Here is a 24,889-nt window from a genome sequence, read left to right on the forward strand (position 1 = left end):
TACCAAGGTAATTTACCCTGGTAACAAGTGAACCACTGCCGTAGGGCTGAAAACCATAGTTAAACCTGAAGTTACCTGGATGACCTCAGATCCTGGTTCAGGGTCCAGGACTCTGGTTGGCTGCAGAAGTCGTGACAGTTCATCACCAGGACACAAACAGCTAAATTCAACCAACAGTTTTATACACAGCTTCCTGAGAAACAGTAGGAGATCAGACCTGACAGGTTGCTCAGTCAGTGACTGACACAATAAAACAGGAAGTTCCCCCTCAGTGATGTGTGTGTTCTGTGACTGCCCTCTAATGGAGGGAAAGATACCATGACAAACAGGAGACAGTACACATTTATTCCAACAGAGTCAGACTGAGTCAGACAGTGCAGTATGTTCTACAACAATGATGGCTGCTGGTCCTCTTCACCTTCCTCATCAGCTGGTCTCAGGTCAGTTCCAGGTCTATCTGTGCTTCTTGAAAGCTGCAGAGGAGAAATTAGTGATTATCACCATCAGGGTCCAACTGTTTACACCTTAATGAGCTTTAAAATGTGGACACAGCTGAGGTCAAAGGTCAAAACTTCATCAGAGACTTGATAGGTCAGTTCTACATTAACATCGACTCCACTGACAGAATCCAAGTCTTAACCTCTTCTCTTGGTTTTCTTCTTCATGAGTTTCTTCTTCTTGGGATGAGTATTCTGTCCATCCTGCACCAACAAACACAAAGCAGACATCTAAACAACAACACAACAGACCCACTCACATCACACCTGTCAGCACCGAACAGTCTCACTGACTGTAACAGCTGGAGCATCCTGCTGCTTCAACCAGAACTAACTGTGGCCTGAAATTCAGAATACAGGTGGGAGATCATCCTGTTTCTGCTCTGGTTTTATTCTATCTTTCTGACACTTCTGTCAAATGTTTGTCTGCTTGCCACTATTGTTCTGTGTCACAACCAGTCTCACTATTTTCGGAGTATTTGTTTGGTCGTCATTGTTATTTATTAACGAGATGCTGTTTTTTAAGTGTTTTAATGTGCTGTGCTAACACGGTCCGGTAGCTGCTAACAGCTGTTAACAACGACTGAACTTTTATAATAAAATATCTAAATAAACCGTGGATCATGTGATAAAAATCATCAGATCACCAGCTCTACTTCAGATTGCTCCTCATCAGCAGTGTTTCTTGTTCCTGTCACAGCTCACCTGTCTGCCCTCGCCACCTGTCAGCGCTGTGATGTCACCAAAATGTGTGATGCCGCTCAGCTGGCCAGACATAGACATCATGCCTCTCTTCCTGGCGTTCTTCTGATGCTTTGGCATGTTGAGACGAACCATCATCGACTCCTCATAATTTTTCCTGAGATGTTGAAGAAAAGAATCAGAGTCAGACGTTGTCATCAGAGAATCAGACCGAATGATATTTGCCCTGCAGCCGCTCTCATGTCACATCACTCACATATCTCTGCTTAAAGACACGTCCCACTAACCTGTGAGTCTCCTCGCGGCTCTCCCGGTTGCTCTGGAAGTCCCTTCTGTCCCTGATCTCCTCGGGGGCATCGCTGTACTGTTGTCTCAGCTCCTGGATCACAGAGCTTCTCAGAGCTGCTCGCCGCTGACGCTCCAGCTGAGCCTTCTTCCTGTCGGCCTCAGTCATGTCACCGTCTGCAGGAAGCAAAACACAAATCAATCAGACACTTGTTCACAGAGGGAGAATCTACCTGAGCTGCTGAAGAACAGATGACTTTACCATAATGTACTGGGGCAATCTTTGGCGGTACGTATTTCCTTCCACTAGAGTGGGCTCCTCTCTTCTCTGCGGCTGCCTTCATCTCAGCTTCATCCTCAGACTCTTCAGACTCATTCAGCTGTCAATCAGAAACACAATGGTCACAAAATGTGTCAGTGTGTTCACCTGAGTGTGATGCAAACTGTGTGTATGATATAAACTGTGTGTGATCATGTGATCAACCTGTAACTCACTTTGCTGATGAGGTTCTCAGGATTAGGACGCAGCTGCAGTGGATCATTTTCAGCTGAAACCAACAAGAGCATGAGACGCTGCTGTTACTGTGTGTGTGTGTGTGTGTGTGTGTGTTCAGTGACTGTCGGATAGTTTAGTGACACGTTGATGTTCATATTAACACTTTACTACCAATACCAATGGGTAGAAGATCTGTCAGTGTGTGTTTGATTCATGCAGCATCACAGCTGATGCTGCTTTCATCACATCAGTCTCACCTAAACTGCCAGTGACAGCTGTGCGCACCAGTTTATCAATCTGGTACTTCAGTTTGTGGTCGAGGGGCCGCATCTTCTCCAAGACCTGGAGAAAGGAGGGAAAACTGATGAAACCCTGAATCAGTTGGACGGATGAATCAGATGGAAGGATGCATGAAGGACCTGCTTCATCACGGCTCCTCACCGTTCTGACTGTGACCACTCTGTCCAAGGCCTCACTGTCCTTTATGCTGCCTCCTCCACTCTTAACACAGATCAGGTGGGTGAGGTCCTGAAGGTAGAAGAGCAGCAGGTGATAGCGGAGGTCCAGGAAAGACAAACCCTGTAGAGAGAGGACCGACAGGATTCAGTTCCACTGTCACAATCCAGACTCTGGACCACATGAACATAGCTCATCCTCTTGTACTGTACAGTTCAACAGATGAGGTCCCTGCTCACCTGTGACGTCTTCAATGTCCCATCTTTAACTTTAGTCAGCAACTCTCGGACATGACTTGTGACTGAGGCCACCTACAGAGAGGAGACAGAGATCAGCTGCTACAAAGACTCAAACTTCAGCCCCTCTGTCAGATACAAAAAAATCAAACCACAGCCTCTCTGTCAGATACAAAGGTAAACGACGGGGCTGACTGAGTCTAGGTACATCATATGATCCAAGACCAGGACCAGCGAGTCCAGTACTAACGCAGTATGACTCCGTGTGTGACAGAGTAAAATCTAATGAACTATGTTTATCGTGAGGGAATTAGTCAGTAATGAACACGAGTGTCTGTTCTACCTGTTCTGTCAGATTGTTCAGCAGCTCAGCAGCTTTAGGCAAATCGCGTTCAATAAGATCCTGTTAGAAAGTTAAAGGTCACACACACACACACACACACAGAAAGAGAGAGAGAGAGTTACGGAGATACAGTAAAGTTCTAGTGTAGCAGAAAGCTAAGTTAGCGGGTGGCTATCTGATTAGCTTCGTCTGTAAAATCCAAACCACTATAACCAACACATGACAGTTGTTTTGAGAAAACACGTGACGTCTTCAGCGCGGTCGTAACATAAATCAGATAAGTGAATAAATGGTTTTGTTCAGCAGCAGCTGACTGAGCTCTACTCACGTTGTCCACAGGAGCCGCCATTTTGAGTTGATGTCGATCTACGGAAGCCGCAGAAGCTCATTATTATGGCAGCGCTCGTCTCATTCCACGTTAACGACTGAATTACAAATTTAAATGAAATGTGTCGTCCGTTAATAAACGACCTTGTGTGAGCTGCTGACTCTTTACCAATATTATCAGTAAACAAAAAAAATCAACAGAACAATAAGCAATAATATGTTGTATAGTATGTAAATAATATGATCAATAATAATTTATGTGGGTATGTTTCTTTTTCTGTGATTGAAGTGAGTGAGTGACAGAGTGGAAGAGCGACTGAGGAAGTGATGGAGTAATCACCATCATCATCCTCATCAGAGGAGGAGTACCTGCCTCTGACTCACTCCGGCTCTCATTTTCACAGGGACCTGAAGAAGAGACATGGTGAGTCCCATCAGAGCTTTAGACTGCACCTCCCGCTGTCTTCAATAATAATAATAATAATAATAACAATAATTATAACAACCACACCAATAATAATAATAATTATTATTATTATAATGGTAATAATAATAAAAAAAAAATAATAATAATAATTATAATTGTAATAATCAGATCTAACGAAGGAGGTGAAAGAGAAAGAGGCAATAATCATAGTTACCTCAAGTCACCTGAAATAATTCATACTCATTTATATTTTACTTTTCTTTAACTATGTTCATCTAGGGATGCATCTAATAATTATTAAGTGTCATTAATCTGCTGATTCGTTTATTAATTAACTGATTTATTGTTTAATCTATAAAACGTTTTCTGGAGCCCAGATTTATATATTTTTAGTTTTCTGTCACAGAGAAACCAGCTGATATTCACATTACTAATTTTATTTGTTTATAAAGTTAATTAAATTATGAAGTGTTGCTGATGTATTTGACTAAAAGATTAATAGATCAATTATTCTAGATTGAATTTACTGTACTGAACTGTTACACTGATTAAAGATAACCGTATTTTCTGACCTGCACTTCAGTTTAGGCTGTACTGTGGAAGAACTGTTAAAACACTGGATACATACTGGAAATCACTCAGTTATCATACTGTAAAAATATTCAGTTATTACACTGAAAAGAATATTCAGTTATTACACTGAAAAAATATTCAGCTATTAGTAAAAGTCTTCTGATTGTAGTAGTAGTAGTGGTAGTAGTAGTAGTAGTAGCACTACTCTACTAGTAGTAGTAGTAACATTAGTAGAGGTGATAAAGTCCTCAGCTCCATCACAAATATTACCACAATACAAGTGATAGTTGTTCAGTCAGATCTTTACTGGAGTTAAAGTACAGCAGTCCTTGATTTAAAAATACTGAAGTATTCAAAAGTACATTTTAATGTCAGAACATTGTTGTATTGTTCCACATTTACAGAACCTGATGAAACAACCTACTGACAGACTGTAGAACCTGTAGAACCTGTAGAATAAAGATACTGTAGAATGTAGAGAATAAACTGACTGCAGAACCTGGAGAATAAAAGACTGTAGAACGTGGAGAATAAACAGACTGTAGAGACTGTAGAATAAAAGGCTGCAGAACCTGGAGAATAAACTGACTGCAGAACCTGGAGAATAAACTGACTGTAGAACCTGGAGAATAAACTGACTGCAGAACCTGGAGAATAAACTGACTGCAGAACCTGGAGAATAAACTGACTGTAGAACCTGGAGAATAAACTGACTGTAGAACCTGGAGAATAAACTGACTGCAGAACCTGGAGAATAAACTGACTGTAGAACCTGGAGAATAAACTGACTGCAGAACCTGGAGAATAAACTGACTGTAGAACCTGGAGAATAAACTGACTGTAGAACCTGGAGAATAAACTGACTGTAGAACGTAGAGCATAAACAGACTGCAGAACCTGGAGAATAAACTGACTGTAGAACCTGGAGAATAAACTGACTGTAGAACCTGGAGAATAAACTGACTGTAGAACGTAGAGCATAAACAGACTGCAGAACCTGGAGAATAAACTGACTGTAAAACCTGGAGAATAAACTGACTGTAGAACGTAGAGCATAAACAGACTGCAGAACCTGGAGAATAAACTGACTGTAAAACCTGGAGAATAAACACACTTTAGATCCTGGAGAATAAACAGACTGTAGAACGTGGAGATTAAACAGACTGTAGAGCTTGTAAAATAAAAGAATGTAAAACCTGGAGAATAAACAGACTGTAGAACGTGGAGAATAAACAGACTTTAGATCCTGGAGAATAAACAATCTGTAGAACCTGGAGAATAAAAGACTGTACTACAGACCTCAGATCAGGATACTGGAAAATATACTGAGGTAAATGTATTTCATTACTGTCCACAGTTGTTGTTGTTGTAGTAGTAGTAGTGTGTAAAACTATAGTCTCCCAGTTCTCCCACTTTCCCAAGTAACAGTTAAACTGGAGGATGAAATAATGTATCAAGTTTCTTATGTGAACTCTTAATTTGAAAAGTACCTGCTGACTGTCTCTTCCTGCCTCTGGTCTGTGCAGATGTCTGATTCCAGGGTGTCCTCTGTCATCCAGGAGTGGGCCAGCTCATACCCGGGTCAGGCCCACATCCTGAACCCGGTCTCCTCCGGTCAGGCTGGATCCACTGGTCAGATGGCTCAGATGGACATGATGCCATACAGCCAGTCTCAGGCAATGATGCGGGGGGAAGGTGAGGACAGAGCAGCCGAGCAGATGATGGGACTGTCCTACCTGCCGTACTCCACGTCCTGTCTCAACAACACCTCGAGTGCAGCGAGCACAAACCACCACCAGAGCCACGTCAACCCTCCACAGGTGAAACAAAGGTTTTTGATTTGATAAAGTGTCGTTCTCACAAATGTTCATCAGCCTCCTCCGTTCTTCTGCTCCCACTCATCATGAACATGTCTGTCCTGACCTGCAGGACTTCTCTCCCTTCCTCTTGCCCACCCTGAGAGCCCCGGTGACCAAGAGGAGCATCAGCAAGGACAGTGCAGAGTACCGTCTGAGACGAGAGAGGAACAACATTGCCGTGAGGAAGAGCCGGGACAAGGCCCGCAGGAGGATCCTGCTGACCCAGCAGAGAGCCCTGCAGCTGCAGGAGGAGAACCACAAGCTGCAGATGAGGATAGCTCAGCTGACGCAGGAGCTGGACACTCTCAAACATATCCTGTCACAGCGACACCTGCAGGGGGCCGAGGAGGGAGGGGCAGCAGAGTCCAGCATCTGAACATGGTCCAAAACCACCTCCCCATGAAGACCCAGTGTAAGCGTCTCACTGTCAGACGCCTGCTGGTGTTTTTTTAGCTTTACTGAAGAGGCAAAGGTTTGTTATGATGTGAGCTTGATGCCTGTGTGGGGATGTGACTCAGGTATGAAGTGGTTCAGTGTAGTTTCATATGTAAAACTGTGAGGAGAGCAAACAGCACGCTGCAGGCTGCTGTGTCTGTGAAGGTTGAACACGACACCAGCCTCTGCTTCTGTGAGCAGACGGGAAATCAAATTTACAGACTAGATAACAGTTAAATCCAATGTTTGAAATCTTTTCCTGGGTTAAAGGTTGCTCTGTCACGAACTCAGTGTTTCTGAAACGAGGCCCTGCACACTCTGAAAAGTACTGTTACTGTTGTTCCATATATCTGAATGTAGACGCTGTAGACCAGGACCTGGAGAAACAGTGAATCCAGGTCCTGTGAAAAGGACCATGATGAACAGGAGGACAGGACGGCTCCTGAAGGCAGTGTCTGTCCGTCCCCTCAGTTCTTCTGTGGTCTGATTGAACTCGCGTTGCCTAATCGTCTACCTGATGCTTCTTGTCATCGCCAGAGATGATTGTAAGTGCTGTTGCCCAACACGGTTTCACAACAAGCTGCGGTGTGTGAAGGACTCACTGAGGTCTGCATGTGTCTCTGGATAACTCAGAGAGTGTGGGATTACTTGAAATGATTTAAATATGTAAAGTTTCACATTAATGCTGTGGAGTGTGTTTTATAAATGTGTGCGAGAATAAATAAATGCTTCTGCCTGAATGAATCCACATGGTTCATAAGTGACAGTATACACAGATCCCACTGATCCTCCACTGCGTTCTCACCGGGGAACAAGCACCTGCCACATCATTTACCATAAGTTGTCTACCCACACAAACGGACGTCATGCCGAGGACCGTTGTGCACAAGCGGTTTCCCTTTGTGGGATGGGCAAGATTTCGACACAGTGGAGGACGGAGATGAGGAGCAGAGATAGTATCAGTGTTTGGGCTGCCAGGGCCTTCCTGTGGCTGTGATGGTGATGAAGGGACACAGAGATAGGGGTGAGGGTGAGGGGGGCGGGGAAGAGGGGGGGGTGGGGTGGGGGGGGCAAGAGGCCAGAACATTTCTTATTTTTATCTTGGCCCCAAAAAAAAAGTTAAATCATTGGTAAAAACCTTGTGGACTCACATAAGACCTGAGTCCACATGTGTGATTGTCTCAGTTTATCTCATCATCTGGACACGATCAGACGATCAGTCCTTGTTATACTGAGGTCACACTACACAATTTAACACCTGTTGCTGTGACAACATAAACACAGTCTGAGCTGTATCTACAACACTACACACTGTTCAATGATGAACATAAGATGGACCTGATCACACTCATCACTGATTACAGGTTATAGATTATACGTTAGAGATTATAGAGAGCTGTCAACTGGGATTACCTCCAGCCCTCACACGACCCTGTGCAGATAATCGGTACAGATAATGGATGGATGGATATTATAGATCACAGATTATAGATTATAGATTACAGATAACAGATCACAGGTTATAGATCATGGATTATAAATCACAGATTATAGTTTATAATCTATAGATTATAGATCCCAGATAGTAGATAGTAGATAGTAGATTGTAGATTGTAGATTACAGATCACAGAACTTTTGGACAATTGAATATCCTCTAGGGGATGAATAAAGTATATCAATCTATCTTTCTATTATAGATCACAGATCATAGATTAAAGATTGTTTATTTGGTTCCATTTAAAAGCAACAGAAAAGGCAACTCTACAGAAAAACTGAACTATTAGATGTTGACCAACAAAAAGTGACTTTATCCTCCACTTGAACATTAAGACTGATCAGCTCTTCATTCACTGAGCAGTGAGAGTGTGACACAGGCCTGTGTGTGTTCAGAGGACTTGTTGTGTGACCGTGTCTGTTGAAATGTCCTGCAGCGTCGTGTGGGGCAATCTGTGGTCCCAGGACTGCAACATCTCCCCAGAGTGAAGAAAGACTGTTTCACCTCATCCCTTCCAGGTTACTCAACAGCAGCAGACCATATGAAGCCACCCAGTCACACTGTAGTCTCCACAGCCGAGACAACACACACATCAGAGACATAATCTTTTACCTCTGTCTCAGCACTCCAACATTTATACATGTTCACAGGTCACACACCTGCTGTCTGAGGCTCAGTGCAGGTGTGAGGCTGGTTCATCGACCTGAGGCCATGTTAACACTGTTTTCGTTTCATGCCTTTGCTTTTGCAGTGAAGTGATTTAAAGGCTCTGAGGGTAGAGATAAGGATCTGTCACAGCAGAGGAGTTACCTCAGTGTGTGGAGGGGAAGTGGCAGCCATCATTGTTTGCTGTGTTTTGTCACGACAAAGAACAATAGTCAAAGAAATGATGTCATGATGATTCTCTTTTAAACCAGATACAGGTGTTCAGTTCTCAGTGTGGACTGAGGTGGGCGGGGGGTTACAGTTAATATTCAGTTCATATGCAGTTAATATATGCGGCTAATATACAGCCAATATACTGTTCATATGCAGTAAATGTGCAGTTAATATCATAAAAAGTACATAAAAAGACAAAAGTAAAATGTAACAGCGCTACTAGTTATTAAAGGCCATCTATAATTAAAGGCCATAAATAAATGGGTGCTGGGTCAGTGATAGTGTGTATGCCAGGGGATAACCTGTTCCAAAGTTTAGGCGCAGCAACGGCAAAAGCACAGTCACCCCACAACTTATATCTTGACCTTGGGACCTTGAGCAGATGTTGACCATATATATATATATATAATTTGACATGGACATCACAATTACATTGGACAAACCAGATGCATTGCTTGAGTGTGTAACAATAACATTAATGACAATAATAATATCACAATAAAAACGTAATAGTGAAAGAAAGAGGGACAATAAAATGTAAAATATCACAAAGACCATAAAAGAAACAATGTATTCAGAATTAAATACATGATTGAGCTATGAAGCAAACGCAACATGACCAGGCAGTAAACCAAGTGATGCTTGAGTCCTCAGTGTTACTATTGGTCTCTAGTTTTAAGTGAATAGGTAGGGAGTTCCAAAGTTTAGCCCCCTTTGCAGAGAAAGGGGGTATGGGGTATGGGGGTTATATGTTCACATTGGGAAGTGTTTGTTAAATGGAGAGCAGCAGCATTTTGCACCAGTTGGAGGCAGGCAAGGGAAAACTGGTTAAAACCAACATAAAGTACAATAACCTAGAGCTAATAAAGGGATGAATAGCCATCTCTATGTCATGTCTGTTAAAAAAGGGTTTTACCTTAGCTAAAAGACGAAGCTTAAAGAAGCTTGTTTTAACAGAGACTATCTGTCTGTCAAACCTTTGACAGCTGTCAAATATAACCCCCAGATTCTTTACACCTGTTTAACATAGGCAGAACACCAAAGTTTGAGGCTGCAACAGTTGGCATACTTGAGGTACTAAACAAAATAAACTCAGTTTTATCTTCATTTAAATGAAGGACGTTTTTGTGACAACCATTGCCTTATATCTTCAATACAATTAAAAACAGAGTTCAGTGCATCACATTAGCTAGGCCTCATGGGCATATAGATTTGCAGATCATCTGCATAACAATGAAAAGACATATTGTTTTTTGCAATAATTGACCCTAAAGGCAACATGTATAGTGAAAACAGAATGGGGCCAAGAATGGAGTACCCCGTGGTACTCCACAAGAGACGGGAGCGTTTGATAGTGAGAGGTCACCAATCATAACAGAAAAGCTCCTGTCAGCCAGATAGGAACTAAACCACTTAAGTGCAGTGCCACGGATACCTACATAATGGTCTAGGTGGGAAAGGAGGACTGCATGGTCCACAGTATCAAAAGCTGCTGAGAGGTCCAACAGCACCAGCATAGCAGGACTCCCTGCATCAACACATAAGGCAACGTCATTGTGCACTTTCAACAGTGCTGACTGACTGACAGTGCTATAACGTGATCTGGATCCAGACTGAAACTTTTCAAGAATAGAATGATGTTCTAAAAATGACTGTAACTGTCTAAGGACAACCTTTTCCAAAACCTTTGAAAGGAATGGTAAATGAGAGACAGGTCTAAAATTGAACAAAACTGAGGAGTCAAGGTGAGATTTTTTAAGAAGGGGCCTAACAATAGCATGTTTGAAGGCAGCTGGAACAGACCCCAAACTATGAGAAGTGTTAATAAAAGTGAGGAGACTTGACCCCACAGTGTTAAAAACCTTCAGCATCTTGGCTGGAACAACATCCAAAGAACAATTTGTGGGTTTCGTGTGTTACACCATGTCAGTGAAGACCGAAAGAGAAATCATCTCAAATTGCTCAAGTACGGCAGAATGTGCAGGAGCAGTAGACAGTTCATAATTAAATCCAAAGCAGTATTCTGCCTAACAGATGCCACTTTATCAGTGAAATAGTGTAGCAACTTCTCACAGATCATGGTTGAAACATTTGAGAGAACAGAGGTGTATGGGTTTACAACAGAGTTTATGGTTCTAAATAATACCCTGGGACGATGACAACTGCTAGAAACAATGAAGGATACATATTGAGACTTTGCCTCCTTCACAGTCTTCTGGTAACTTGCCAAATGTCCCTCAATATACCCAGAGACACATGTAGTTTGTCCTTATTCCACCTTCGTTCAGCCTGTCTGCAACATTGCCTGAGGGCATGGGTGGTGTCATTCAACCAGGGGTCTGGTTTTATTTGGTGGATTTAGGGGGCAACAGAGTCCAGAATTGCAGGGTATGTAGAGTGAAAAGAGGAGAGAATGTTATCTGGGCATTAGGGAGAAGTAAGTCCATCCACAGCAGAAAACTGAGAATCCATGAAAGTTGCAGCAAATTCTCCAGCCGTCGAGGAGGTGAACGTGCGACGGTGACAAACTGGAATGAGGGGCTTACAATCAGATGGGGGAGCTGTGAATTCAAACATAATTCGGAAGTGATCTGAGATAGCAGTGTTAGATATTTCTCTGAGGGAGACAGAGAGCCCATGAGAGATGATAATATACAGTTAATATACTGTTCATATGCAGTTAATATTCAATTAATATATATACAGTTAATATGCAGCTAATCTACATTTTATATAATAATGATAATAATAATAATAATAATAATAATAATAATAGCAGTGGGAGACTGCATTCACAGATTGTAAACAGCTGCAACAGTTTTCATTCATGTTGATGATAAAAATAAACTTTAACTTCTACATTAAACCAGTCTTTAACTGGTTTAATGTAGAAGCTGGAGCTGATCATCACATTGACCTGTGACTTGACTTGTTTCTTAGTAACTTGGGACTTCCTCCCACCTGAGAGTTGAAGGAGACCAGAGGTCAGAGTGTTGAAGGAGACCAGAGATCAGAGTGTTGTGGGAGACCAGAGGTCAGAGGTCAGAGGTACAGATGAAGCTGCAGTGGATCGGCAGTGTGGCAGCACGTTGGTAAATATGACTGCAAATAAAGGAGGGAACAACATCTGACCTGCTACATGTTCATGAAAGGATCAGACTTGTCCCTGTGGTGCTCTGATTTATGGCTCCACCATGTGGCAGGGGACTACACACCAGCTTCCTGTAGCAGAGAACACACAAGGAACAGATGTCTCACTCTGCCACTGATTCCATGACTCACTTCTCCGTCACAGAAGACTGATTAGCTCCTGTGTAGAAACACTGGGTTTATCTGTACTTCAGTTAGAGACTGTGAGGAATGAAGGATGAAACAAAACCACTGCTGCACGTTTTGCTTTCAAAACACACTGTTGTGTGTCGTGAACCATGTGTTCAGATTAACAGAGCACGGATCAAACCATTTTATCATCAGTGCATAGTGTGGTTTGGCAGTCAGTGTCCACACAGCACCTGTTGACTACTGATAAAAGGCCTCTGAAGTCTCACTGACTTAATTTAACCGCAGCATAAATAAAACATGTGAATAATAAAATATGAAGTATTAAAGTATTGATAACAACCTTATGGCCACAAGCATGTGAAGGTTTGTATCCATAAAGTAGATAGAACTACAGAGAGGATCTCTGAGAGGCCTAACTCTAATTATTATTGTTATTCTCTACTCACATCTCTGTTATTTTCTCTTCAGCATGGAATCATTGGTTTTTGTCACAGTCAGTTTCCTACAGACCAAAGAAACTGTTCACATCTTTCTTTGACAAATCAACATTTCTAAAGTCAGTTTGCTGATGATTAAAAAAAACCATCACCTTTCACCTGAAGATTACTTTAATTAGTATTTCAAATATTTCAATCAATCATTTTTTTCTGTGAAACAACTAATAAATTGATTGATTGACAATTGGATTTACTTCTAATCTCCAACAGTCAATATATCCAATAATATGATGCCTGAAAACAGCAGAGGTTAATACAGTGATGAGCACACAGCTATAATCTACAGTGATATAAATGACATCAGTCCACTCAGTGATAAAGGCCAGAGATAAACACACTGTTTAGTTTTATTTTCACTCTGACGGCTCCGACCGGGAGGACGCTCCGATTCACTGCTGAGTGAGTCACCTTCTCACATACACGATCTTCGACAGCAGTGAGACTAGGGGACGTCGCTCTGACGGTCTGAGCCGGTTTTAGTCGAAGTGTGACGGAGCTGCTCGCCCCTGCAAACGGGTTTCTCCTGGTGTCGTTGTCCAGCCGCTCTTTGTCCGCCACCTGCAGGACCGTGAGGCAGGCAGACACTGGGACTCCAGCAGCGACGGCCTCGAAGCGGCGCAGATACCCGGCGGGCACCCCCACATCTCCAAGCGGCGGAGGGTTAGCTGTGCCCGGGACTCACAGCAGCCCGGTGTCCTTTGTTGTGTCAACAGCAGAGACTACGACACTTCTCCGGGACAGACATGTCTTCTCCAGTAACAGACAGAGCAGCCTGCCGAGGCGCGGAGGAGATCCGGTGACTGCGGAGGAAGTACTCTCCCCTGTGCCCCACCTCCGCCCGCAATGTGTGGATGTGTGGAGGAGACAACGACCGGCAGCATCTCTCTGCTCGTTTAACTGCGCCGTGAACTGGTGAGTAACGGCGGACATCTGCTGCCAGGGCCGGGCGGATGTTGCAGCGGCAGTCGGCACGGTTGGCCTGACCCAGCTGCGGTATATTATCGCTGTATTCTGCTCACACCGCTGCTCTGTTGTGTAGTGTTAGCACCTCCACAGAGGCCGGCCAGCCCCCGGTGGGTCCCCCCCTCCGCCCCCGTATAAAAGCTCTTATGTAACCCTGTGGGATTCCTTTCTGTCAGACTTCCTGTCCAAGGAAACAGGAGCACTGGGTGCTGGAGGAGGACCATGTACGTTAGGACAGGGTAAAGACAGGGGTAGGACTGGGTTAAGACGGGGTTAAGACAGAGGTAGGACCGGGTGAGGACAGGGTTAGGACAGAGGTAGGACCGGGTTAAGACAGGGTTAAGACAGAGGTAGGACCGGGTGAGGACAGGGTGAGGACAGGATAAGGACAGAGGTAGGACCGGGTGAGGATCAAGTCAGGACAGAGTTAGGACAGTTCTGTCTCGATCTGTTGGGACATGCATAGTGAGCACTGTTGTTTGACTGTTTGTTAATTGAACTGTACTCTGTCACTAGTCTTACTGACCACTTAAAGACACATTTATTCGTTCACACACACACACATTCATACATTGACGACACATCGCTGGCAATTTGTGGTCCAGTATCTTGCTCAAGGACACTTTGGAATGTGGACTGGAGGAGGCGGGAATTGAACCACAGACCTTCTGATTAGTGTATGACCTGCTCTGTCCCAGATGTTCATTGTTCCCATTCCACAGTATCGCAGTGGTGAGGGTGGTCATCAGTGTGTGACATCATGAGCAGACCCTCAGATCTCAGTGTGTCTGTCAGTTTACTGAGCTCCACAGTGACACACACATGGGAAACTGCCCTGTTGAAGATGTTGATTCACTGTCACTTAAAGAAGAGCAGCACATCAAACCAAACCCACGGTCTGAGGTGTGGTCTCATAATCCTGGTTCTGAAGTTGGTCTGTGTTGTCTTACTACAACCTGTTAGATCACAGACAGTCTGCTGCTGTGAGGCTCAGGATTCTGAATCCTGAACAGACTTGATCCTGAGCTTCATTCTGTCAGAACCTCCATCCAGATGTGGATCCTGTGTCAGAACAGGTTGCTCCATGTATGTGAGCACTGACTCGTTCCGTGTTTAAAAAGGGAATGTGTGTGTTGTTCAGGTGTTCCTCTGTTGAAGGCTCGGTCTGAGGACGAATAGCTGCTCGGTTCTCCTCACTAAGTCTTGACAGTGTTACAGTGAAGCAGCATCCACAGGACCAGAGCCAGGTCCAGAACCTTAAACTCTAAGATATTTCTGTTCTTCCACAGAGCTCTCCCACACCTCTCCCCGTCTACGTGGGAACAAACCACAACCCCCCCACCACCAACTTCAACCCCCCAATGATGACATCTCCGGACTCTCCCCCACTGGTATCCCCTTCCCCATGCCCTGCTCCCCCTCCATCTCTCCCTTCCTCCCCCGTGCCCTCCTCCCCAGCCCCGTCCTCCTCCTCCCTCCCCGCCCCGCCCTCACTGCCGCCCACAGGGGAGGTGATGGTGCTGGCTCTGGGCAGGAAGAAGCAGCGGGTGCTGATTGCTCTCTCCATCCTGCCCAACCTTTTCCTGGCCTTCCTGCTCTCCTCTGACCCTCTCATCACCCTCTCCCCGCCCCACCATTGCCACCTGCCTGGGCCCCTGCCGTCTCTGGAGATGCTGAACACCTCCCTGCCTTGGGAGAAGGGGCAGAGGCCCGGGGACAGCGGGGGCCCGTCCCAGTGTAAGCAGTATGTCAACGCCAACCAGTCGGCCGTGGTGGACTGTGAGGCGGGCTGGGACTACAACGTCACAGAGGGGCTGAGGAACAACATCGTTACTGAGGTACACCTCCAGCCCATGTCCTGCTTAGCTCTCAGATCCTGGTCCTGGTCTCCTTCACTGTTCTTTGTTTACATGTGGACTTTATTGTGTTACTGAGCAGGTGATGTGAGGATGTCTCACTCCACCAACTTTAACTGTTGATCAGTTTGATGACTGGTTATCAGTCATAGCTTCTAGCTTCCTGTAGTTTTAAAGGCAGTCATGTCTCAGCTGTGTGTTGTGTTGTGTTAGGAGATCAAAGCTTCTGTCTGATGTGTGCAGGGACTCTGCTGAGCTGCAGGACTCACTGTGACACAGGTTCACTGTAGTTCAGAGTCCCAGCTCTAACAGAAACATTCTTACCTTCACCAGAGTCACCAGAGCTTCACTCTGCCTCAGCTGGGAGGAGGTGTGAGGCAGGTGTGAGGCAGGTGTGAGGCAGGTATGAGGCAGGTATGATGGCAGGTTTGTGAGTTTCACCTACGTCACTGGATCAACCTGAAAGAGAGAGATTTTAAGCTGTGGCATGAAGCTCTGAGAGAGAACAGTCTCACTGCTCAGGTTGTGTTTGGGTCTTTTTTGCTGAGAAGTGTTGTGTTGGTGCAGTAGTGTGTCACTTTGAAGACAGAGCAGACTGTGCAACATCATCACAACGTAATAATATACACAGCTAACTCTGTCCTATGGCACAATAGGTGCAACAATAGCTAATTTTAATGCATCAGAAAATACAAACCAGTTTTTGTGGGAGTCATTTTATGAGTCTTCAGTCTCTTCATAAATTCACCTGCTCTGTTCATTATAAACAAGAAAACAGATGATTGGTCCCTATTTTGTCTCGAGGTAGGTTCAAAACAAAGCAAAAGTTAACCAGTCAAATTTAATATATGGGGTTCTGATGCAACATGTGAAGTCCTCCATGAATAAATAACAATGAATGATGAGTCATGTGATCATCTTTAAACAACGTGGTGATGATCGTTTGGTGGTTGCAGGTCAGGTCTCTGAGGGACTGAGAACACGCCTTCAGAGTCGACTGTGTTCACATCATGTGTTGTATCTTGTTGTCATGTTTCCTCGTCCTGTTTCCTCTTCAGATCACCTGCAGCATGTGAAAGGACAAAGGAGCTGCAGGTTTTAGTCCCTCCCAAACACACACACCTGACAGGTGCTTGAGCCTCAGCCACAAAACCGGTCTGAGGAGTTTCCAAACTCGTTCGTGTGCATTTTCCAAAGCTTCCCACCCCTGTGAGCTCAGTACTGTGACTGTGACCTGTGGCTGACACACACCTCATCTACACAAAACTGCAGTGAGTGAAGACTCACTGACTCAGGTAAACAGGAAGCTGGTGACATCACGTCCAAACATCTGGATTAAATATGTAGTTAGTGGTGATTTTATTTTGGTGACATGTCCCACATCCTGTTGGAGCTGCTGCTGTAGTTTGAGTGGTGGTGTGTGAGGCTCATTAAAGGAGACTAGCACTGTGTTGTGTTGTGTTGTGTTGTGTTGTGTGAGGATAAGGCGCTGCCCCTCAGCAGGCCTCAAGGTGTTCAGCCAATCAGAAGACAGTGGGTTTTTAAGGAGGCCTCTTAAGGAGGCCTTAGCTCCTGTTGTCTGTGTCGGAGGCTGAAGGGAGCAGCTGGTCACAGGCAGTTTGAGATGAACAAGGATTTTACTAAGCTGTGAAGAAAACAATTGGGGTTTTAATAATCAATAAATCAGTGGTTATTAGCAATAAACAAAATGTGGAGATTGTATTTGTCTACTGTCAGGATTTACTGTTGTTCTGGTTCATATGATTCTAATGACTTCTCTCCATTTACTAAAGTTTAACAGTTGAATGGATCAGCTAAGAGATGATGATGATGATGATGATGGTGATAACTGTCAGTGATGATGATGATGTCAGAGTAATGAAACAGAAAACAGTTTGTTTCAGGATTATACAGATCACAACTCTTCGTCTCTGGGGGTGAGAGGTTGTTGTGTTGATTGTTAATGAGACATTACTCCAGTGGGTGCACATTTGGACTTATCCACACATCTGTGTCTTGTATCTCCCAAACTCTCCCTTCATTGGTTCTACCTGATGTTTACCTGATATTTACCCGATTGTTTACCCCCCCACCCCTCTTACGCTGTGCCATCCAGTGGGACCTGGTCTGTGGTCAGTACTGGCTGGTCCCGGTGGAGGAGGTGTGTTTCATCCTGGGTGTCCTGACTGGCTGTCTGGGCCTAGGCTATGCTGCTGACAGGTAATACATGCTCTCTCTCACACACACATATGCACACACACACACACTGTGTGTTAATGTTCAAATGAAGGTACTGCCTCACCGTCCATCAGCAGCTATGGTCATCAGTCCACATGGGGACAGATTCAGTATCTGCTACACAAACACTCAACAGTAAATTACAAACTCCTTTACTACGAACAGGCCATGGAGATAAATGCTAAAGGACACATTGGTGAGTTTTGTCTTATTAGATTTTATATGTCGGGACTGTAGACCCTCAGATAATTAACATAATGGATCAGTGTGTGCGTGTTTGCTGTTGGACTGAAAGTCACACAGGGGAAGCTGTAGTTGTGAGGAAGATGATGCCAGTTTAATCAGCTAACAGCCTTCATTAATTTGCTGACCAACTGAGCATAGCATCTGTTTGTTGAGACCGGTGAATTATTGCTGCCTCCTGGGAACAAACAGAAGAAGAAGAGGAAACAGAGCTGAGACAAAACTGCTGCAGCTGCATGAAGCTGCAGATCCACCAATCATCTCATGTAGGGATTTATTTCTCTTTATCTGTCTGATGACATCACCAGACAAGACTGTTTTCACCAGCTGTGTGTGTGTGTGTGTGTGTGTGTGTGTGTGTGTGTGGACAGATACTGATACCTTTGTAGCGTCACAACCTGCAGGATACAGTCAGAAACTTTGTCATGACCATAGACCGCTGATGTAATGACATTGATGATGATGATAATGATGATGATGCTGTAGAGGTGTAGAAGTCACACTGAACTTCCTGCTCTCAGACCGATGATATCAGAGGAAGTGATGTGTTGTTTGTTTATGGTCCTGCTGGTTTTCATTCTGATTGGTCATTTCTCCAGTTAATTGTTACTGTGGTGATAAAGTTAATTAGTGTTGCGTCTCTGTAATTAAATCAGCTGTTGGTGTCACATCTGTCAGCAGGTAGTTGTGTTAAAGTGACTGGTTGTTGTGTATTAATGATAACAGTGTATGTGTGGGTCTGTCCTGGTGTCAGTGTGTATATCTGTGTCTCCACAGACTGGGCAGGTCCAAGGCTCTGCTGACCTCCCTGACCCTGTCGGTGGTGTTCGGGGTACTGGTGTGCGTCTCTCCGTACCCCTCCATCTTCATCGTCATGCGTTTCTGCCTGGCGGCTGCTAGTGCAGGAGTCTACCTCACTCTGTACATCACCCGTGAGTGTGTTACCATGTTGAACCCTGTGTCACAGGTTATCTGTCATCGGACATCTGATGATGTCAGCCTCCTGCTCAGTAACTAGGGATGGGTATCGTTTAGATATTAACGGTTCTTTTATCGATCCAGTTCTTTAACAGTTCTCTCATTGATCTGATTCTTTAGTGGTTCTCTCATTAATCCAGTTCTTTAACAGTTCTCTTATTGGTACTTTTTGTTATTTTGTAAGAGAATAAAAAACAAACTAAGAACAGAATCAGCATTTCTTTATTTTATCATGTTCTCAGTCAACCCTCTTTGTGTCAAAATTCACCATTGTTGTTTTAAACAGATCACTGTTACAGAACAGATGATACTCTGTCCATTTCAGAATTTAAGAACACACCCAGAACAATCAGCTGGTTACTATTCCTCATTAATACATGTTGGTGTGGGCTCCAGGCTGCTAACAAACACAAACACCTGGAGTAACACCTGGAGTAAAACATATCACAGATGAATGTCCTCATCAGAACCACAGTTGGTGGATGTGAGAGAAAACTGTTGTGTAACAACAACAGCTAGTAAATCTATGTTCTTCATCTCCTCAGTTCTGAGAGCAGAACGACAACGTCACAGCTCTTTGATACTACGTCTTTAAGACCTGGCCTCAGTTGTCATCACTGTCAGTAACTCACTTCACCTCAGTGTGAACCGTGAAGATAAAGCTTGTGCTGGTGAAACCAGACACAGATAAAGTCTTGTGTAAATGGTGTAAACTGGTGTAAACTTGTGTGAAACTGGTGTAAACTGGTGTAAACTGGTGTAAACTGCAATTAGAGACTGGACCAGAGGATCAGTTCTGCTTTCTGTGTCTGGCAGGTCTGGAGCTGTGTGAACCCTCTCTGAGGCTGGTCGTCACCACGCTGGCCGGGCTCATGACTGTCGCCGGAGAGCTCCTGCTGCTGGCCGTGGCCCTGGGCTGCCAGTCCTGGAGGGGCCTGCTGGGAGCCGGGGCTGCACCGCTCACGCTGTTTCTCAGCTATGGGTAGGGGTCCTGAGTCTCTTCAGATTTCAGAAACATTTTTTAGTTTTTCTGAGAAGCTGCAGGAGGAGGAAGGAACCTGAAGGTCTCTAGATCTAAAGTGTGTTGATGCCATCTGACAGGCTCTGTGATTGTATTGATCCCAGTCCCCTCATCACCCTGAGCCCTGTAGCCCCTGTCAGAACAAATCAGGACCACTCTGTTTCAGGTCCTCAGTCCCTCTGAGACCTCTGAAGCCTCTGGTGTAGCTTCAAAATCAGATGAACAGAGATTAATGAGAGATTAAAGAAAAGATGGATTAAAGATTTCTGCTGCTTTGTGGTAATTTTCCATGTAAAGCAGTGAATCTGGGTCACGACTCAGACCTGATGTGTCACATAGAGCTGCAGGTGAAGGTCAGCACAGACCAGACAGTGAGGGGCTTGTGTCTCTGCCCCTGCAGCATCCCTGGGGTGTTTCCAGAGTCCCCCCGCTGGCTGCTCCTGTCTGAGCGATCTGCAGACACGAACTCGTTCAGCGAGAGAAGGAACTCCAGCAGAGACGTGAGGGACGACGAGAGCTTCACAGGTGAGTGAGCGGTGACAGGGTGTCTGAGCAGTCACACCGTCATTACATCACTACCAGGTGACTGCGCTCCATCATAACTTAGTATTTCTTAAAGACACAATGACCCAGCAGCAGCTGGATGGTGGAGTCTGCTCTTGTCCAGTGACACTGGTTCCACCTTAAGAGAGTGACAGTAAACCGCAGAGCTATCAGTCAGACTGACTCCACCTGCTGAGGGTTCACCACTAACGACCTCTGCTCAGTTAATTAATGATGCATGAATCAGCTGCATCAGTAACATTTAACACCAGACATAATGAAACATCTGTGACTGCTGTAGGAGTGACGATGAGGCTTTAATAAACACTTCCTGCTGCATTGTGGTCGTGGTTCTGTCTGTCCTTTCTGAATGGACTGAGCTCGTTACCATCTGAGTGTTTCTGTCCTGGTTGTTTCCTGCAGAGCTGGACTCAGACCTGGCCTCCCCCTCCCGCCCCCATCTGTCCTTCCCTGAGCTCTTCCACAGCAGGAACATCTGGAAGAACATGTGTGTGCTTGGCTTTACCTCGTAAGTTGTCCCACACGTGGTCGTTGATGTAGATCCTCATGTTACAGACTGTTCCTCCACCTGTCTGTCTCTCTCTCTCTCTGTCCCCCCAAGGTTCATCTCTCATGGCATCAGCCACTGTTACAGCTCTTTCAGAGGTGACGTCAGAGGCACCGCCCCCAGTTTCTACTGGATGTACCTGCTTTCTGTGTGTGCTGGGGGTGGTGCATGGCTGTTGCTCTGGGCAACCGTGGACAGGTGTGGTCGCCGTGGCATCCTGCTCCTCTTCATGACAATGACAGGACTGGCGTCTTTGATCCTCCTGGGACTCATGGAGTGTAAGTGAGCTTCAGTCAGCAGCAGGAAGTTGTTTGCTCCAAAGACATCCAGAGTTAAATAAGGAGGGCTTAAATAAGGAGTCACCCCCATTGTCAGTGATGGAGTAAAGTCCTCCTTCACTGGATGAAAGTGGAACTGAATCTCAGATCTGGAGTCACAGCAGGTCGTCATGGTGACCGTCCTGTTCTGTTCAGGAGCCTGGGTGGAGACTCACTGGCTCCCCCATTTGTCTGACAGTGGGAGTGACTCTGGTGAATGTAGGACACTGCAGTGGCTGCAAAGTCAAAGCTGTGTCATGCATCAGAGCTTTGCTGTGTCTGTTCTTAGTGATGGAGGCAGCGACATCATCATGATGATCATCTGAAACTGCTGCACTTGATCAGGGTGATGCATAGTTACTGAAGCATGCCCCCCCCCCCCCCCCCTTCCCTGCAGATCTCAGTGAGATGGCCATCACAGTTTTCTCGGTGCTGGGACTGTTCTCCTCTCAGGCCACCGCCTCCCTCTGCATCCTCTTCACTGCAGAGGTCATGCCCACCATCATCAGGTAAGACCCTCAGAGTTCTGATTCTAGACCTGTCACGTGTTAGTAACAATGAGAGATTACCACTCTGAAGTCACTGGGCTGAAAAAATTCAGTGAAACAAACTGAATATAACATGTTATTTACTGACTCTGAAAGAACTAGTCAATCTGTTTGGTGTGTCTGTGCAGGGGAAGTGGTGTGGGCGCTGTGCTCGCCCTGGGCTGCGTCGGCCGCCTCAGCTCCCCGCTCATGGACCTGAGGAACCATTATGGCTACTTCCTGCACCACGTGGTCTACTCGTCTCTGGCCCTGCTGGCCGTGCTGTCCATCCTGCTGCTGCCTGAGAGCAAGAGGAAGCCACTGCCCCAGACACTGGCTGACGGGGAGCAGTACAGACGTCCCCCGCTGGGCAGGAGGAGGAGGGACAACGTGCCGCTGCTCGCGACGCCCAACCCAGAGACTTAAAGACCTAGAGACGGGGCTGGACTGTGCTGAAGTCAGTCGGCATCATGGTCCTGGACACAGCAGCAGAGACTGACGGACGGGACTGAAGCTGGCATGTTGTCCTCGTGGTTCCAAACACAGGCCTCAGCTGATCATCTTTCTGTTTCCTGTCATTCAGTGTGTCTGAATACACACTTTGTTCTCCCAAACACACTCATCATCTTTCGTACCATCTGTTCATGAAGTCGTAGAGATGTTAGCTGCTGACAGTCAGTTTGTCTTTGTCTTGTTCTATGACGACACTAAACCACATGAAGTCCAATTTGTATATTTTTCTGTGACGTACAACTTAACTGACACTTTATCACCTGACACTCCAAACCTATGTTGTAACACTTGAGGGTTGGGGGTGGGGGGTGGGGTGGGGGGACATTTTCCCTGTAAATACTCTAGACTTAGTTTCTTTATCTTGTGGGGGTGTCTGGGTTCTGCAGACCTTGTGGCTGGAAGCTGAACACACACAGAGGAGAATCATCGTTCATCGTAAATATTTGACCAAAGTTCAAATTGAAGGGATTTAACATAAATTAGTTGTGACCACAACAAAAGGGCCTTAAATCAGAAACCATGTGATCCAGTCTCTGGATCTGGCCTGGTGCCAGCTCTATTTATATCTTATTTATGTTGTTAATAAGCATAATCAATACGTTAACCAGAGGCCTGGCATTTTCAAGTATTTAGCTCCATACTCCTGAATTGGATGGAGATGGTGTGGCATGTCTCTGATACAGTAACATTCCTCTCTGCATGTCTGGAGGCACCTGAAGGGCTCGTCTGTCTCTGTTCTCAGGAGCTTAGAAATCAGGACCTGTTCAGACGACCAAGCTCCGCTGTGAGGGTACAACACATTACAGCAGACTCTGTAACCACACGTTTCAGTGTCATGACCTGGTACATGGAGGTCATCAGGTGCTTCAGCTGAATGTTAATTGGTGGTGGAGATGGGGCCTAATGACGATGCTCCATGAAGAGGGCCCCGGACTGCCACTGGAACCCTCAACTCCTCCTCAACCACACACCAGGGATGATAGTGGTGGACAAGAACTACCTGGTGGTCCTGGTGTAGGGGGGTGTGTGACAGAGGGACGAGGTGGGGTTTAATTTGACAGATGTTGAGGATTTTGGATTATTATTAAAGGATTTATGACCTTTGTAGTTTTTATTTCCTCAACAGGTCCTAACATTATACACTGATTATTATAATCCTGTCTATGATTCACTGGGCTGCAGTAAAATAATCACAACACTGATGATTATGATGCTGTTAAATCTGTAACCTGATTTCATGTTAAATAAAGAGACATTTTGAAGATGTGTTTCAGTCCGGAGAATATGATCACTGCTTCATCACTGCTCCACCACTACTCTGTCACTGCTCCTCCACTACTCCATTCCTGCTCCACCACTACTGACAGAGAAGATTTCCACTCAGATCTTCATCAGAGCCCACATACATCTGAGTGGAAATCTCTGTCAGCAGTGATGGAGCAGTGGTGGAGCAGTGATGTATCCTGAAGTACAGTTAGTGTATGCAAATCAAAACAGAGACCGTGTAACTACTGTAACTGTCTCAGTATAGAAGAACACAGATGGTTTGTTCTGAGTTGATGAATGTGTTCTAGGTTTGGATCACAGGTCTGAGTTTTTAATTTATAAAGTACTTTTCTTAACAAAGTTATAAAGTCCTTCAAAGAAAAATAAAACCAGATAAAAGAGAAGCCAAACAGCCTGAGCATAATAAAAAGAGTAGAATGTCATAAATAAAAACATCTATCAAACAACATGCAAAATGATCTGACAACAGTTGACGAGAGGCAAAAAATATGTGACAATAATTAGGGATAAAACAATACAAATAAAACACATATCAAACATTACCAGAAGCTAAGACAAAGAGATGTGTTTTAAGACGAGACTGAAAAGAAGTTAATGAGCTAGAGCGTCTGATTTCAGTTTCAGAGTGTGGGGGCTCTAACAGCAAACACCCGCTCACCCTCAGTCACAAACCTTGACCCAGGCCTCCTACTGCAGATCTTAATTCTCAGTTGGGCACGTACCAATAAATAAATCAATAAATCTGAGATGTAAATGGTGGCAAGGCCATTTAAAGCCTTAAAAGTCAGCAATAAAAAATTTAAATGAATCTGAAATCCAGTAATAAGAGAGAGAGGCCTGGCTGATTCCAGAATAAAGTGCATTACCTTACTAAAGCTGGTAGAAACAAAACTGAACCACATGTTTGACTTGATTATCAAAAGTTAGGTGAGTGTCAAATATTACTTGGTGATTCCTAACAGCCGGCTTAATATAATTAGAGAGGTAACAAAGATTTGCACGGAGAGAGCCAACAGAATTCAGGTGGCGAAACAGAATTACTTCA

The 24,889-nt window shown here is 44.9% G+C and overlaps 3 protein-coding genes across 4 annotated transcripts; 2 read left to right on the forward strand and 1 right to left on the reverse strand.

Annotated features, from left to right (window-relative positions):
- Positions 1-161: 161 nt before the first annotated feature.
- On the reverse strand, positions 162-3,438 carry ngdn (neuroguidin, EIF4E binding protein). Its single transcript, XM_071485791.1, has 11 exons — positions 3,344-3,438; positions 3,016-3,075; positions 2,676-2,747; positions 2,422-2,559; positions 2,238-2,322; positions 1,980-2,032; positions 1,747-1,864; positions 1,487-1,661; positions 1,203-1,356; positions 641-701; positions 162-473 (listed from the first exon to the last, which is right to left on the reverse strand). The coding sequence occupies exons 1-11, from the start codon at positions 3,362-3,364 to the stop codon at positions 454-456; spliced, it is 957 nt and encodes a 318-aa protein (XP_071341892.1). The 5' UTR covers positions 3,365-3,438; the 3' UTR covers positions 162-453.
- A 174-nt stretch (positions 3,439-3,612) lies between these two features.
- Positions 3,613-7,372, forward strand: cebp1 (CCAAT/enhancer binding protein (C/EBP) 1). Of its 2 annotated transcripts, none has more exons than XM_071485801.1 (3): positions 3,613-3,766; positions 5,869-6,162; positions 6,272-7,372. In XM_071485801.1, exons 1-3 carry the CDS (start codon positions 3,764-3,766, stop codon positions 6,575-6,577), a joined length of 603 nt encoding a protein of 200 aa, XP_071341902.1. In that variant the 5' UTR covers positions 3,613-3,763; the 3' UTR covers positions 6,578-7,372. The 2 variants fall into 2 exon arrangements, with proteins under 2 accessions (XP_071341902.1, XP_071341903.1); XM_071485802.1 differs by lacking the exon at positions 3,613-3,766 and adding an exon at positions 5,527-5,672.
- A 5,866-nt stretch (positions 7,373-13,238) lies between these two features.
- On the forward strand, positions 13,239-23,825 carry slc22a17 (solute carrier family 22 member 17). The gene is made up of 10 exons (XM_071485803.1): positions 13,239-13,702; positions 15,043-15,591; positions 17,726-17,829; positions 18,868-19,022; positions 19,885-20,050; positions 20,490-20,614; positions 21,056-21,161; positions 21,255-21,478; positions 21,915-22,026; positions 22,194-23,825. Exons 2-10 carry the CDS (start codon positions 15,115-15,117, stop codon positions 22,468-22,470), a joined length of 1,746 nt encoding a protein of 581 aa, XP_071341904.1. The 5' UTR covers positions 13,239-13,702; positions 15,043-15,114; the 3' UTR covers positions 22,471-23,825.
- The last annotated feature ends 1,064 nt before the right edge of the window (positions 23,826-24,889 follow it).

The sequence above is a fragment of the Trachinotus anak genome, unplaced genomic scaffold, assembly GCF_046630095.1.
Source record: "Trachinotus anak isolate AG129_WGS33_773 ecotype Australia unplaced genomic scaffold, CSIRO_AGI_Tana_v1 ptg000009l, whole genome shotgun sequence".
NCBI lineage: Eukaryota > Metazoa > Chordata > Actinopteri > Carangiformes > Carangidae > Trachinotus > Trachinotus anak.

What these genes read in the sequence shown, in the direction of transcription:
- slc22a17 (XM_071485803.1), top strand. Translation starts at nt 15,115, where the DNA reads ATGATGACATCTCCGGACTCTCCCCCACTGGTATCCCCTTCCCCATGC. An exon ending in CCTCACTCTGTACATCACCC is followed by an intron (nt 19,023 to 19,884) that starts GTGAGTGTGTTA and finishes TGTGTCTGGCAG; the next exon opens with GTCTGGAGCTGTGTGAACCC. An exon ending in ACGCTGTTTCTCAGCTATGG is followed by an intron (nt 20,051 to 20,489) that starts GTAGGGGTCCTG and finishes CTGCCCCTGCAG; the next exon opens with CATCCCTGGGGTGTTTCCAG.
- ngdn (XM_071485791.1), bottom strand. Translation starts at nt 3,364, where the DNA reads ATGGCGGCTCCTGTGGACAAC. An exon ending in GGACATTGAAGACGTCACAG is followed by an intron (nt 2,560 to 2,675) that starts GTGAGCAGGGAC and finishes CTCTCTCTACAG; the next exon opens with GGTTTGTCTTTCCTGGACCT. An exon ending in GATTGCCCCAGTACATTATG is followed by an intron (nt 1,662 to 1,746) that starts GTAAAGTCATCT and finishes TGCTTCCTGCAG; the next exon opens with ACGGTGACATGACTGAGGCC.
- cebp1 (XM_071485801.1), top strand. An exon ending in GCCACGTCAACCCTCCACAG is followed by an intron (nt 6,163 to 6,271) that starts GTGAAACAAAGG and finishes CCTGACCTGCAG; the next exon opens with GACTTCTCTCCCTTCCTCTT.